This window comes from Xenopus laevis, chromosome 4S (assembly GCF_017654675.1).
Source record: "Xenopus laevis strain J_2021 chromosome 4S, Xenopus_laevis_v10.1, whole genome shotgun sequence".
NCBI lineage: Eukaryota > Metazoa > Chordata > Amphibia > Anura > Pipidae > Xenopus > Xenopus laevis.
In genome coordinates this window covers 56,610,254-56,627,330 of record NC_054378.1, presented here as the reverse complement: position 1 = coordinate 56,627,330, position 17,077 = coordinate 56,610,254, and the positions used below count along the sequence as shown (strand labels likewise).

General features: G+C 37.1%; 1 protein-coding gene across 1 annotated transcript in view; it reads left to right on the top strand.

Annotated features, from left to right (window-relative positions):
* fhod1.S (formin homology 2 domain containing 1 S homeolog) overlaps nt 1-17,077 on the top strand; it is a 92,114-nt gene that overhangs the window by 61,711 nt on the left and 13,326 nt on the right. Inside the window, exons 13-18 of the mRNA XM_018260652.2 lie at nt 1,654-1,797; nt 3,782-4,647; nt 5,602-5,757; nt 10,158-10,340; nt 13,425-13,544; nt 14,654-14,815. Coding sequence (XP_018116141.1) covers nt 1,654-1,797; nt 3,782-4,647; nt 5,602-5,757; nt 10,158-10,340; nt 13,425-13,544; nt 14,654-14,815 — 1,631 coding nt within the window. The remainder of the gene's footprint in view (nt 1-1,653; nt 1,798-3,781; nt 4,648-5,601; nt 5,758-10,157; nt 10,341-13,424; nt 13,545-14,653; nt 14,816-17,077) is intronic.

Below are 17,077 nucleotides of genomic sequence, written 5' to 3'. Positions count from 1 at the left end.
TCAACACTTATGTTTTTTCATCTGCGTTTACATGCACTTATTGATTAATATAAAATTATAGTAGTTAAAAATGTGTATTAAAATTCTAACATCTGCGTGCACATATTCTACTGTACACTATTATTGCTCTATGCCCTCTTTGATGACACTTTTTTGTCATCTGCCTTATTTAACAGGCTGAGTCCCTTACACAATAATTATTTTCATTGATATTTTAGACAAAAGTTTGAGTTCACCTAAGTACATGAGTTGAGGTAATTTTTTTCCTGTCTGGTTGCACCTATGAACATTCAGATTAGTTCCAGTAAGGTTTTTAAAACACCACGTAGTGCATTTTTATCCATATGTTACATAATATATGCGTGTTGAACCCACAGAAACATAATTACCTGTATTTAAAAACTTTGATGTAGTGTGATGTGTTTTGATGCATTCATTTTAGTAGACATTCTTTAAAGGGATGTAAAGTCAATAAAAATAAAATCCTATTTTTACTTTCTTTAATAAAAAAGAAACATTTCCAATATACTTCAATTACAAAAATGTGTACCGTTTTTATAAGAAACCTGACTGTATGCAGTGAAATTCCCCCTTTGTTTTACTGGCTCCGACTGCTGCGGAAAGGAAAACCCACCTTACTTCCCAGAACTCAAGCAGCTTTGTTTGTTTCCCTGCAAAGCAGCTGGCAACTGTAGAGATTCGTATCCACAGACCCAGTGCAGTCTGCATTCTGAAGCATCAGTCTTGCTGTTGGCTTCTATGGCAGATATTATTAGACTTGTGCTGTTTTGATAATTTATGATGATCCCTAAACTTAACCTCCCAACTGAAGCCCAGACCACACTGAGCATGTGCAAGGTCTTGGGCTTGTAAAGATTTTTCACATAGTTACAAGATGGTGACCCCCTGTGGCCAACTTTGAAAGCATAAATCATTTGTTTTATTAGGCTTGTGGTGCAGTAAGTTCATGTTTATGTTTAGTATACAAAATACATAATTTCTAGCCTTATTCTATTTTAGACTTTTGTTCCCTTTTAAAGTGTCCTAAGAGCTTTTAAATGCAAAGGCCTTTTTAAAATACTATGTGAGTACAATGGGCAACAATATGTTTTGGAGTTAAGGGTATCCATATTATTACAAGTGTCATAGTAACAATTCTCCTATTATTTTCTTCCTGTCTATGTATGCCATGTTTTCTGTATATATTTTCCATTTATTATGTATTTTTAGAGCACCAACATATTCAGCAGTGCTGTAAATTAAGGGTCAGATTTATCAAAATGTGAGTTTAGATTTTATTAACTAAAAACTCACCCACGTTCAACTCATTCCTATGGGATTTTTGGAAGAATATTCCTCAAATGGTGAGTTCTAACTTTCACCCATTGATGAATACTATTTTAAAAATCCCATAGGAATTAATAGAAAGTGGGTGAGTTTTTGTTTATTAAAATCTAAACTCACATTTTGATAAATCTACCCTTAAATGTGTTTATACATAGTAACCAGTAACCTATACAAAGGTGAAAAGGGTCCTGCTCAAAAGAGCTTACAATCTAAAATAGCAAATAAACAGTGACGTTGTTTGGAAATGTTAGAGATATTATATTGAGATAATTCTATTGAGTAACCTTAGGTCTTTGTTTAACAAAGGACATGAAGATCTGAGTGAGAAAGAAGAGAAAAATGAGAGCCTAAATGAAAAAGAGCTGTGCTCTGGCTCCAGTGATTCTTCAGCCAGCAGCACATTGGAAAGGGAGGAGCGAGGAGAGAAGCAGGAACATGAATCAAAACCAAGTAAGACATTTTTTTATGAACTTGGACTTTACTCAGATAGTTCATTTAACATGTTTGTATCTATAAAATATACTTTTACAGGGATGCTGTTGTTATTGGTTAAACTTTGCATTTAAAGATGAAACTTACTTAATGCCTTAATAAAGTATGACGCACAAACAGATCCTCGGCATTGGCAGGCATTGCTGTTCTCTGCACCTTCAGCATACGGGGCGGATAACCGTAAATGAATCTGGAGCAGGCACTCAAATAAAGGCAATCTTCCATCAAATAGTTGAAATAAAGTAAAAAGATTTATTGTGTCCTCTGCCTTACGCGTTTCTTGTTACAAACACTTAATCATAGGCTCTCTGCACCTGTTTTTTTTTTAATTTAATGCCAGGTGCAGAGCACAGCAATGTCCTGGATGAAAGTTCTGTATAAATGATTACTAAGGAAAGTGATGGGGAAATTAATAAATGCCATACATTGAAACAGATTGTAGAAATGTTAACAAACTAAATTGTTAATTATACAATATAAATTATAAAAATTTGAATGGTGGAGGATACTTTTAGTGGTTTGCAAAACTTTTACGCAGTTGCATAACTTTTGCTTATATATGTATGTATAAATTTGAATTATTTTTACTGAGACTTGAGTCCTGATAATCCAGTGCCTTGAACTTTTCCTTGTTTTTATATGTTCCTCCATAATATTCATTCTCAGTAATGTAGACTGACGTTATTAGTGCCTAAATACGTATGTATGTATAGGTAATTTTAGAACAAAATCAATTTTACATGCCATACATGAGTGCTAAGTAAGGCTATGGACATTTCAAATATGTTTAGATATGTTTAGGCCTTATGTTTCACATAGTAGTACATCAGTGAGCCATTCCTTCATATCTATATTTAAGTTTGTTATGTATGTACTGACAATCCACAGCTCTGAAAAATCAACTGTATTTAATTCAGGGATAACCTGTGATCTCATTTACTTTTATGATCTGATTCAAAATATCAGGGAACTAGTAGGATATGGGAAATGTCTTTAACCATATTTTATTTGCATATATCTGGTCATGATTGTGATTTTTTTTTCAGACACCCAGTTTTCATATGTGCACCATTTCTTTAGGTGGTAACTAAACTTGGTGAATTTGTCACCAAGCAAAAATACAGATTTATCCAGCTGAAACAAAGGGGTCTTTTTTCCAGTTGTAATGCTCCCACCATTTATTTGCATTTTGTTAATTTTAGCCCAATGGCTGGTAATTTGCAGGCATTAAACTTTGGGTTAGAGCTCATTTTTATGCCCGAAAAGCATTTTTCTGCTCTGCCTTTGACCTGTAATGGCACAACTCACTAGATAAAAGGGCACGTTGACATATGACCCATGCCCAGGTGTTTGGTCATTATTGTGAACTGAAGAGTTGACGTCAATGTACAAAATTGCCTGACCACATCTTGGTATTTATAGCCATATACAATTCTTTTTATCATTTTAGCCAGACTATTTTTATAAACAGTAAATGCTCTTAGATTTATTAAAGAATTTCTGCACACAAAACTAAGTCTGTTTGACACTGAGGGCACGTTTACTACGAAAGCATTTTTGTAGCAGTCATACAAAACTGGACACCATCAATGCACACATTGACACTTCATTAAAAGTACTTAAAATTACTTGGATCCAAAGATGCTTCTTGCACTATCCTATAGTTGCGCCCTGTTGCCTCCCACCACCCTTTCTGTTATGCGCAAAAGTTCACTTATTGATGCAAGCGAACCATGGAGCTTCAAATGGTGTTTGAAATTGCACTTTGCACACAGCACTTGGGGTCTTAAATAAGCCCTAATTTGTTTTGTGTTTATTTATTTTTGTGTATTATAATGTGATCTTGTTTGCATTGAGTCTTATTAAGAGATTCCTGAGTTTAAAATATTATTCTTTGTGTCTTTGCTATTAATGGTGATTTAAACTTTTTTCCCCCTTAAAGAAAGTCAAGTTTGCGTCCCCCCACCAACTACAGATCGCTCCAGCTCTAAAAAGTTTATGCTGGAAATGTTCTATTCCAAAAATCAGGATGGTACTAGCCTCGATACAGAAATTGTTAATGCAAAAAACATTCCGTCAAACGAAGTGCTGAAGTCACCCAGAGAAAGGAAGAATCCCATGTTTAGGGCGGAGAAAGGTCAGATAGAGAATTCTACGAATATAAGCATTGAAAATACTGCTGAATCGAGGAGAACAGTTATGAGGTCTCAGTACAGCATTGATGCAGAAACCAATGCCAAGAATTTGGAGAAAACGCTAATGATTCCCTATAAGAAATCCTCAGCAGTTCTGTGGGAGCAATCATCAAAGCCTCAGACAGTACTAAAGATTAAAGACCTGGATTTTACTGATCTGTGTGAGGAAGAGGATTACGACGTCCTTTACTTTGATTCACCAGTTACTGCATCACCACCACATCCACCAATTTTGAATTCTATACCCCCTCCATCCCTTACTGGGTTGCCTTTTCCACCTCCACCACCACCTCCGCCACTACCTGGTTGTCCACTTCCACCAGCTCCACCTATTTGTCCTCCACCTTCACTATGTAACAGCCTAAATTTGCCACCTCCTCCACCTGCTCCTCCTAGCTTTAGTTCCATGTCCCAGAATGTGAGTAGCACAGCTTTGACTAAAAAGAGGAAAACTGTGAAACTTTTTTGGAAGGAAATGAAAGAACCTGAAAACACAAGTAGGGGAAAGTTTGGAAAAGGAACACTTTGGGATTCAATGGATAAAGTTTCTGTGGATACTGAAAAAATTGAGCATCTTTTTGAATCCAAAGCCAAGGAATTGACAGCTTCTAAGGTAGAAAAAGTTTGAATATAACTTACCTCATAATGTTATATATTATTTTTCTTTTTGTTTTGTTTTTTTGTTTTTTAGATTTATATCTATAGTTAGAAGTTGGATAACTTGTGCTGATGAAAAGTCGGCATAAAATGAGGGTCTACTGTATAATTTAATAAAAATGTATATCTGGGGCCTCACTGGTGACTAAATTTTTTTTTTGGGGCAAACAAAAATACTGCAACTTTTACTAACTGTGTAGAGGCTTTGCTGTCAGAGTGGTGTGCTGGCTACAGACCCTGCTTACATTCATACAGTACACAGTGGCTGCATGTGTTCTGACATGTTGTGTATTAATTTTGTATACGAAGTGGCATTCTGGCACATGGCCTTTGCATATTGGCAGATGTAATATTTCCCCAGCAACAAGCTACTGTTGATGGGGAAATGCTCTAAGCTAGATTCATAAGTCAGTATTTAAATTGACTTTTGTACAGCTGTTAGTATGGATAGCTAGAATTCAATGTCATATCTTGAGATTAGTAGCTTCTACTTTAATCAGGCTAGAAATTGTGACAGTTCCTTCTCAGGAAGAAAGCAGGTTATTCTATCGCCCAAAAAACATTGAAAGCCTTTGTTTTTTTTATATACCGGAATGCTGTCTACAAATAGCATCTACTAATTTTCCTGTGTCTCCTACATCTACAGCTTATAACACGTTGCATTTTCAGGTGTTTTTACCTGTCATGTTTTCTTTTACTCCACCTCCACACAAAAAAGGCCCCAGATCACACCCACTGTATGAGCAGATTGGTGGTTGGTGGTGCTGTCGTCTGATTCCCATTGACAGAAAGAGGGAGACATTAAAATAAGTTTGTGTATATTATAAGACTTAGTAAAGTACAAGTATTTAAGCATGAATATTAAATTGGGTGCCCTGTATGTCCTTAGCCTTTTAATTTGTTTTTACAGAAAGGGACTGATGTGAAGAAACAGTATCTGGTTGTACTGGATCCCAAGAGGAGCAATGCTATAAATATTGGGTTAACGGTGCTGCCAACTGTTCATATTATCAAGACGGCGATCTTGAATTTTGATGAATATGCCATCACCAAAGAGGGTATTGAGGTAATGACCTAAATACAAAAACATCTAATAGTCAATAAAAACTAAATAAAATGCTATGTACTGAAGTTTTTTTCCTTTAAGCAGGAGGGAATAATCATAATAGAACTAGGGATCCCTTTTTGTTATGTCTATACACTCTAATTAATATAACTGCATATTATATTTGAAGTTTTATTCTTATTAAAAAGAGTGAGCAGATTCTATTTATTTTACTTGTGGGAGCCTTAAAAACTTCCTTATTAAAAGGAGATAATAACTGAGCAAAAGCACCCTTCCTGATCTTGTGCACACAATGTTAGAAATTTTTATCAAACTTGCCGTAATTTCTCTTTCCTGAAACAGCATACACCATGGGTTTTTATCCCACCCCCAAGTTGATTAGGACAGGCCCCTCAAAACACCTACTTTTTTACTTCTATCTCAGACCCTCCTCCAGCTTAGTTCCCCTGTTGGCATGGTGTATGCTGTTTCTTCTGAGTCCAGATAAGAGAAATTACGGTAAGTATGATAAAAATTTCTAACATTCCTGGACTCCTTGAAACAGCATACACCATGGGAATCACCAAAGCGATCTGGGAGGGAATAAAGACACCTTCAATGCTTAATATATTTTTACTGAGAAACTGAACTCAGGACAGACAAAGCAAATACTGACTCCTGGTTGCTACGAATATCCAGTTTATAAAACTGAATAAATGTATCTGGACAGGCCCAAGTAGCAGCTCTACAGATCTTTTCCATGGGAACCTCCCCTTTAGCAGCCCAAGAGGTAGATAAAGCTCTTGTTGAATGCGCCCTTAGATTCTGAGGTTTTTGCAAACTCTGTTCCCTATATGCTGTCTCAATGCAATTCGTTATCCACTTACTGAGTGTCTTCTTAGAGGCCACTTGTCCTTTACGAGGCCCCTGTAAAATAATAAACAGACGATCTGTTTTCCTCACAGTCGCTGATCTTTGGATAAATGTCTCTCGAATTCTAGCTGGATCAATTTCTAATAGCTGAGGTTTTTCTTGGATAATCTCTTCTGACAACCTTGGAATAATAATGTCTTGTGACAAATGAAAGTTTGAAACTTTTTTTGGTAGAAATTCGGGATCAGTTTTTAAGATAACCTTATCCATAGCAAAAATACATAGTTCTGCCTTCACTGATAAGGCTTGAAGTTCACTGATATGTTTGGTGGACACAATAGCAATTAAGAAAGCCACCTTCCAGCAAAGAAGATTTAAAGATATTTGATCCACAGGTGAAAATGGAGGACTTGTTAACATTTTAAGAACCATAGGCAGATCCCATGGGGGACTAAAAGATCTAACTCTTGGCTTTAACTTTGTAATGGCCACACAAAATCTCTGAATGAGCTCATCATTAGAGAATCTAATACCCGACACAGCAGATATAGCTGATATTTGTACTTTTAGGGCACTTGGGCTAAGGCCCCCTGTCAAGCCCAGAGTGTAAGAACTCTAAGACCTCCACCGTCTTAGAATGTGTTGTATCAAATCTATCCAAAATCCTATAATAGGTACTTCTGGTAGAAAATTTTCTGGCAGCCAATAGAGTAGATATAACTTTATCAGAACAACCTGAACTACTCAGCCTTGACCTTTCAATCTCCAAGCCAGTAAGTTGAATACTTGGGGATTCAGATGGACTATTGGTCCCTGTTGGAGAAGATTGGAAAACTGATTCAACTGAATTGGAGCACTCATTGAAAGTCCCAATAATATCGGAAACCAAACTCTGCGGGGCCAACACGGAGCAATCATTATTATTATCACCTTCTCCACTGCAATCCTCTTCAATAGCGGAAGGATTAATGGAATTGGAGGGAAAGCATATCCCAAATTGAGTTCCCAAGGTGCTGTTAGAGCATCCACTGCTTCCGCCCCCCTCATAGGGAATCTTGACATGAACCTGTTGGAAGAGGTTGCAAATAGATTTATTTCTGGACAACCCCAGATTTTGATGATGAATTTGAAAGCCGTGGGCTGTAGCTCCCATTCTCCTGGCTGTACCTGAGTTTGGCTCAGAAAATCTGCGCAAACGTTTTGACTGCCTGCCAAATATAGGATTGATAGATTGTCTAGATAATATTCTGCCCATTTCATAATCTGAGCAATTTCCCTGAGAAGGGATGGACTCTTGGTCCCTCCCTGCTTCTTCACATACTGAATCGCTGTGACATTGTCAAAGCCGGCCCGACCTTTCAGGAGTGGAGTAAAGGCTTGAATAGCTTCCCACAAGGCTCTTATTTCTAGTATATTTGATGACAGATTTATCTGTCTGCATTCCCATGCTCCTTGAGCGAATCGCTTCTGAAATTGTGCCCCCCATCCTGAGGCCGAAGCAACCGAGGTCAAAACTTCCCATTGAATCTTCCCCATCTGACAGCTCCTGTCTAAATTCTCTGGAACTATCCACCATTGTAACTCCTGTCAGATTTCTAGAGGCAGTTGGAAGTTCTGGAAAAGATTTATCTTGTTCCAACTCGTGAGGAACCAACCTTGCAATGTTCTGGAATGCCACTGAGCCCAAGGCACCAGTCCTATACATAATTTGTCTTGTTGACACACTGACAGTCCTCATAAATTCTTCCATCTCTTGGATAATCACCATTTTCCTCTGAACTGTAAGAGAAAGAGTCATTTTCCGTGAATCTATCATGGTCCCTAAAATCCTGCTTTGGATCCAAGTTGCTCTTCTCCCAATTGATGATCCAACCATGAGCCTGAAGACTGTGAATCACCTTCTCTATATCTGCTAATAACTTTGCTCTGGATGAAGCCTTTATCCATTATTATATTATATTTGGATCCCTGACAACCTCATTTGTGCTACTAAAACAATCAGAATTTTAGTAAATGTTCTTGGAGATGTTGAAAGTCCAAAAGGTAGGGAAGTGAACTGGAAATGCTGGGAGCCAATCACAAATCTCAGAAATCTTTGATCCTCCGGACTTATAGGAACATGATAGTAAGCATCTCTGAGATCTATCGTAACTAGCCAATCTCCTCTGAGAATACTTGAGCTTATAAACTTTAGGGATTCCATCTTGAAGGAGCCAATCTTTAGATAACGATTTACTAACTTGAGATCCAGGATTGCACTATATTCGCCTGATGGCTTCTTTACTTGAAACAGAGGAGAATATCTTCCTAACCCCCTTTCCTCTTCCGGTACTTCTATTATTACCTCCTGTGATGCAATTTTCTTAAAGATTCCTGTAGCGCTCGTTTTTTCTTTGATTCTAGTGGAATTCTGGATAGTAGAAATCTCTGAGAAGAAACCTTCTTGAACTCTAATCTGTACCGTCTTTGTATGTCTAGTACCCATGAGTCGGTGCACCATGTTGCCCAGATTTTAAAGAAGGCTTTTAACCTTCCCCTAAGAATCCCCTATATGGACAAAAGGCAGACGAACCTGAAGAAGAAGCTATGCCTCTCTGACCTCTCAACAAAGCACTCTGACTTCCTCTCCATGACTGTGATCTTCCAAAAGATTTTCCAGGTCTATATGTTCTGAAATCTCTAAAATTTTGTCTGAAGGATTGTTAAAAATATCCTGCCCGCCTTCTATTCCTATCCTGAGGAAGAAAAAAACTCTTACCACCTGATGCTCGCTTAATGATGTCATCCAGCTTCTGACCAAAAAGCAATAGAGCCAACAAATGGTAATGTACAAATATTTACCTTTGAAGCTGCATCGGCTGCCCAACTTTTTAACCAAAGACTTTGTCTGGCTACTACTGAGAGAACTGTAGACCTAGCTGCCAGTCTTACTAGATCCATAGAAGCTTCCGCAAAAAATTCTGCTGCTAACTTAATCTCAGATAAAGCCGCTACTATGTTACTTCTCTCTACCTTATTAATTAATGCTTCTTCAATGTTAGCCAGCCATATTCTCGTAGCTCTTGAAATTTAGGTCATTGCCATGACTGGTCTAAATGCTGCTGTAGAAGATTTAAGAGAATAGCACAACACCATGTATGTTGCAGGTGGGGAGCTTACCCCTTTTATTTAAAGTGACCACCTGTGCATTAACGTTTCGGGGGGATTAACCCTCCCTTCGTCAGAACGAAGGGAGGGTCACCTCTTTCTGGTGGACCACTAGGGGAATTTTCTGACATATTCTTGTGCTAACTATAAAACAATAAGCAACAACACATAAATATAATTATATTATAACTCCGTGTTTTAATTTAGAGTAGAATGTGCAGTGTTCCCAATGCATCTCTGATAGACAGAAATCTGCCATGTTTTTTTGAATGACAACAATTATATATTTGAATTATTATATAAAGTATATACATATTTTCTGTTTAGATTCTTAGCACTTTCCCATATTTTATTGCCTAATTTATAATTACATTCTTTCTGATGTTTTTGTTTCTTTACAGAAAATTCTGACAATGGTGCCTACAGAAGAGGAAAAACAGAAGATTCAGGAAGCTCAGCTTGCAAACCCTGATATTCCACTGGGGACAGCCGAGCAGTTCTTACTCACCCTTTCTTCTATCAGTGGGCTATCATCAAGACTGCAGCTCTGGGCTTTTAAACTTGACTATGAGACCATGGAGAAGGTATAATGACCCCCTAGATCGGTTTACTCTCTTCTCCCATGCATGAATGAATGGAAAAGGCACAAGAACCCATATAGTCATGCACTTTCCAAACAGAAAGAAAGCAGTTCTTACTTTATTAACCCATGTTTTGGTTTATTTCTGGTATGATAAAGGAAAATTTCTTTAGTATTAACACTTTTGTATTTTCAGTTAAAAAAAATTACAGTCTGACTTCTTAGCAAGGCCTTCACCATCTTAAACAGGAAACTACTGAAAAGGAGCCTGTATGTTTGATAAATGTTTTAATTCCTCTGGCTGCTAGGAAGAAATAGAAACCATATGCAAAATATGTCACTGTTTACATTTTCTCCTATAGTAATATGTCAATGTTTATCTTGACTAGATTCCAGAAAGGAAAATGGTGCTGTAAATTCAAGCAGTGGCCATGCGTGTATAGCTGCAGAATGTACATTTTATGATCTTCAAAGTAGGGTTATATTCTATGACATTCCCAGTAATACATGAGAAAAGTAGAGCATTTTGTCTGTGCTGAGCATTTTATTTTCATATTTGCATTTCTATGTATAAATTGTATTTGCTGTAATGCGTGCCCTGTATGTTGAAACTGCTTTTCAGTCAGTGTCTTCCTGACCCCCCCCCCAACAGTCACAGGTGTAGCTTCCTTTGGAGATCTGTGTGGCAGTAACATGGAGTACTGAGATAACACATGCAGTGTGAACAAAACCAAACATGATCCAGGAATAGGCAGTTGATTGGGAGAAATGTTGGTAGAAGATGATGCAGTTTGTTGGTCCTTATATTGTCATTTCCTTTCTCTGAATATGCAAAATACAATATTCTTAGCAGGGCATACAGAATCAACCTAGTGGTCTGCCACCCCATGCCCCCTTAATGGTGTTAAGTACTAGGGGTAATGGAGCTTGCTCCATGGATTGGTATGATCTGTTCTCATCAGCAGTTTAGCTTTAAATGTTTTTAATTCGCAGGAGGAAAATGAGCTAGTATTTTCCTTTCTTAAATGTAAGTTACTTACTGAAATTATTTTCCGATTTTTTTCTAACCAGAAGCTTGCCTAGTTTCTCTTGGGGAACAAGCAAATACTGTAATTTTAAACTGCGGATTTGTTGAAACTTGCCTTCCATCCTGATTTCAGAGTGTTAAAGAAATTAATTTGGAACTTTGAGCAACTTGTAAAATCCCACTAACGTTCATTTTTTTTTCCTTTAAAGACTTTATCCTGACCTGTACAAGCAAGTAATTCTGATTAGTCTAAACTGAAACCAAATTATAAACCCTTTGCAGAACAGTGCAAAAGTCCTGTTTCTGTTAGTCCTGTTTCTCAGCTTTTAGTGATGAGTGAACATTTTCACCATGTTTCGCCACAAAAAAGTATGATGTATCTGAAATTCTTGGGACCTGAGGTTTTCAAGATAAGATAACTCTCTGTAATGTGGATCACCATACCTGGAGTCTGCTGAAAAGCATTTATGCATTAAATAAACCCAACATAGATTAATGCAGCTTAGTTAGGAGGTACTGGTTTTTATTACTCAGATAAAAGGAAATTATTAAAAAAAAAAATAAGAATTGTTTGCCTAAAATATACTCAGAGTGATGGCCTTAATTTTGAGCTTTCTGGATAACTGATTTCAGTGTCAGGGATCCCATTCCTGTACCACCAGACAACAAGATGATTTCAAACTTTGAGACCCGATGTCAACTTCTGGGGAAAATCCATATACATTCCAAGCATAGTGACCCCACATATATCCTTGTTACAGGACATTCTGCAGCTGTGTGCCAAGTTTGTTTTATTTTACATCTAATTTATTAGGTTTATTGGGCCTAATCTAGACAAAATAATGCACTAGTCTTTACTGATTAGGAGAGAGATAATGATAGGATAGTGTCTTCATGGTGAAGAATGTCACATCTACATTCCAAAGCGTACAGTAGTTGCAATATTTAGTATTTATATGATTTAATGAGAGTATGAAAGAACATAGTTCTTGGCATAACTCAAAACCTCCATCTAGAAATGTAATAATTCTATGATTTAAAATATAATTACAGCTGTTGCATATACATACATTTTAGTTGCATGTACATTGAATTCAATTAGAATTCAATTAGTCAGAGACAGTCATGTTTTTTCCTGTGTAATATGTTGGCTCTATACAAAAATAGGACGCTAATAACAATATTTTGTAATAGGTATGTCAACATTCAACAAAGTAAATTCCCTTGGGAGCTAGAATTAAACCATTAATGCTTCACATCAACAAATATTGTTCTATACTGGAAGATTCATTTATGTGTGTGTGTGTGTTTAACAGGATTATTATTATTATTATTATTATGATTGTTTAAAAGTCCCTTTCTTAGGCTAACAGTGATGATACTGGCACCAGAAAACAACCCTTAAATCATAACATTTAACTCTAAATGCAATTTATAATTTTGCCATAAAGGTATTTGCCTGATGCTTTTACATTACCTTTCTTACCCCCATGCCCCTCTATAAGGGGGCTGCCATATTTGTGCAGCAGTAGTCTGTTAGCATTAGAAGGGACAATAGGGTTGGCAAAACAGTTGGGTTTAGAAACTTCAAGTAACAATTACTTACAAAAGCAGAACTATCATTGAAAAACGATCAACATGACCTATAGGTAACTTTTAATGTAGTAATGTAGTAATATTTTTAAAAGAAAAATTGTAGTGTCAGTATCATTTTAAGAAAAACCAATGTAAAAGATGCATTGTCTTGTAAATATGTAAATAGTTACTAAGGTATCCTTTTAAAAGCCTAGCATTGTAATTCATTACCCTAAGACTTTCCTGTGTGTGTTATTTTATCAGTTTCCACGGTATTACCAAATGTTTTTGAGCCCTGGGGGGGGGGGTACAAACAATGGCTGAGGAGTTGTATACAGGTTCATACCAAGGGCAAGCTGAAATGTGTGCTGAATGGTGTGTGTATATTATACTGTTTATGTTACAGAGAAACATAATACATATTCTATCAATATATGGTCCTAAGATGTGTATGACTGCTTACTTATCTCATACTTCTTATCTTAGGAAATAGCAGAGCCTCTGTTTGACTTAAAATTGGGAATGGAGCAGTTATCGAAGAACAAAACCTTTAAAGTCATTCTGGCATCTCTTTTGGCTGTTGGCAATTTCCTCAATGGATCTAATGTAAGTCGTGCATTAAAGCAGGTGGCCGACGGTGCTCAGGTGTCCTAATTATGATATCTGAGAGTCAAAGTTCTGGTCTCATGGAGCTTGTCGCTACAATGGAAACCTTTATATAGCAGTGAATATTTCAGTTACTGCCAGGCAACCTTCAGAATGATAATTTCTGATATCTATTTAAGATGACTGCTGTATGTTAACTTTGATTTGTCATATATACAGTGTACAGTTCCACAGAACAGAACATGTTTCTCTTTATTGCTTTTCTCAGTGTTTGTTTAGACATTAAACCAGCAAACAATTGCTGCTTGAGTTATTAATGAGCTCCTTAGGGGCCCTGCAATTCATTGTATCAGTGAGCTTAAAGTAGCAGTGATGTAAGGATGAATTTCCTTATGCCGTTCATAACATACAGATGGAGCCTTGGCTGTGCTAAATGATTTCTCATTATATAGTTAAATTTTTAAGGTAGATACTACTTGCTGTTTTGAACAGTGAATTATTTTGATATAAGTATGCAAAAAGTATCATAGCCTTAGCAATGTGATTCAAATGACCCCACAAGAATTACACTTCTAATTCAAGAATGTCTAGTCTGTGCCCTTCCTGTGGCTGTCAAATTGCAGCTTCCAGCATACTCTGAATGCCTTCAGTTGTTGATGGATGCTGTAATTCAGGAGTGGTTTGATAGCTGCAGGTTGGATGGTTCTGCTGTAGCTAGCTTATCAGGAGGGGTTATGCACTGTTCAAAGATGGCAGTGAAATCCAACAATCAGCTGGGATATTACAGCAGTCTGAACACAGAAAACTTTTTAAAAAGCCAAATTTAAACCTCCCCCTGACCTGACCCATTGTGATTCTGGATCTGGAATTCTCATCAGTCTGTTTATTCTGGGCTTCTTCTGATTCTGATTTTTTTCTCTTAATCTCTCTTATAAGTACATTTGTTAGACAGCTATAATTAGGCCTACCTGTGTTTGGGTTTATTTCCATTGAAATATTTTTCAATTAGTCTATGATAAAGTTATATAAACACTTCAACATTTTTGTTGTGAGACTTGCCTTTTAATCTTTTGTTACCTTTTTTTTTGTTTTGTTGTTTTTATTTCTAGGCAAAGGGCTTCGATCTTAGTTACTTGGAAAAAGTATCAGAAGTGAAAGACACTGTTCACAGGCAGTCCCTCCTCCACCATATGTGTAACCTTGTCATAGAAAAATTCCCAGAAACCTCGGATCTTTACTCGGAAATTGCCGCCATCACACGTTCATCAAAAGTGAGTTACATGAGGATTTTTACTGCTAAGTTGTCAGTGTGTGATCTCCAGCCCAAAAATGTTAACAGTGGACATTTGATGTATTTCAAAAAAGTATTCCTAATAATTATACAGCATTAACAAGTATTAAGGTCAGTTAGACATGGATTCTCCAAGTAATAACCACCAAACATAAGCTAACATTTAGTCAGGGTGTATCAATAGACAGTAGACCCAGTGGATACTAGAAAAGTGCAGACAAATAAATGATGCAACATTTTATACTAGATATATATATTATACCAAGCAGAATGTTTCCCATATTTTTGTGAGCCATTGAAAAATATTGCCACAAAGCCTAATAATTCCAAACTACATAGTTACATTTAGGGCAATGGCACAGATAGTCCCTTTCTGCCTTCAGGAGATCTCCACTCCTGCACCAATGCACCAATAAAGCATCTGAAAATACCCCTTAATTAGTGTCGGACTGGCCCACCGGGAAAACAGGAAAACTCCCGGTGGGCCAAGGTGTCAGTGGGCCCTCATGCTGCTAAACATTTGGCCTATTTCATGGCCATTCCCTATTTCTATGAAGCTAAATAGATGGAATAATAGTTTATAGTATGTAAAGAATAGAGACTAGAAGAATAGAGATTGAGTGAGGAGAGGAAGAAAAATAATACTGAGTGGGCCCCTGGTCTAAGGTTTTTGGGTGGGCTCCTGGTCTAAGGTTTTTGGGTGGGCCCCTGGTGTCCCAGTCCAACACTGCCCTTAATCAATGCAAAAGTAAGGGTATCGCAACATGTAAAGTGTTTTCATCAGCAGTAATCCCATTATCCAGTATGCTTCGACATAGACTCCATTATAATCAATTAATCCAAATTTTTAATTTTTCTCTGTAATAATAAACAGTACCTTGTGCACAATCCAAACTAAGATATAATTAATCCTCATTGGAAACAAAATCAGCCTATTGAGTTTATTTAATGTTTACAAGATTTTCTAGTAGACTTAAGGCATGAAGATCCAAATTGCGGAAAGATCCGTTAACCGAAAAACCCTAAGTTCTGAGCATTCTGTATAACAGGTACCTTTATAAGGAAAACATTTTCATAATGAAATAAATTAAATTAGCTTTTTTGTTTATGGATATTTGGGTAATGAGCACTTTTGCAATTTTTCATTCATTATTCGTTTTTAGAGGTTTCTGATCTATTGGCATTTTTAGAACAACTCAAAAGGTAAGAACACAGCCTTGGAAATAACAATCAATCCATTAATGCTGTGCAATGGGTACAGACCAATGATTACTACCGCAAACAAAAAGACTCCATAACTCTGCACCAGCATTATATAAAAGGCAATCTTTATTTGCCAATAACCTGCCAGTATTTTTTTTTTTTAACAATTCAAGTTTATTAAGTATATCAGAATAACAGCAGTGTGACACAGGTAGGTATTGCAAAGTCACATAACAAGTGAATACAGTACAAACAATGTTAGCAGGCAAAGCATACAATTCGCAGGTTTCAACTAATCTAACACCTCGCAGTGTCTACCTTGTGTATTGGGTAAGTGGGTATTGAGACGGTTAAGGAGTTTGTATATGCAACGAGTTGCTCACCCAATTGCCGCAAGGACTCATACTTATACCTTAACTAAACTAAAGCTGGCCATAGACGCAAAGATCCGATCGTACGAATCAACGTACGATCGGACTTTCCCATCTCCTGACCCTCCACTAACCATTCAGATCAAAGTCTTTACCTTTCCGATCAAATAAGAACAGATCACCCAATGTTCTGCCCCTGACGGCAATCGTACGATACTTATGTCTGACAACACTAGTGACAGTCTCCCTCTGAAAATCGCACGATCGGCAATACATGCAGAGATATTATCGGCAGCCGACAGAAATTTTTTTCTAACCTGTCCGATCGACCAAACGACCGATCTCCGACGGACGAAAAATGTCGGGACTCTCCACACACGGTCCGAAAATCGTACGAATCCACGATTCGTACGATCGGATCTTTGCGTCTATGGCCAGCTTTACAGGGAGGGATTTTAACACCTGCTTAATCCGACTAAAGAACATGCGGGAATCAGTGACACTTTGCATGGTTCCTTGCATCGCTGTACCTTCTGAGGTGACCATTTAGTAGATCACAGGGGGGATTATCTAAGATTAGGAATATTTATATCCCTGTATACTCTTCATGTGATCTCATAATTTACCTTATACTGTGAGAGTTGGTTGAGCCTCTAGCCATTTGTCCC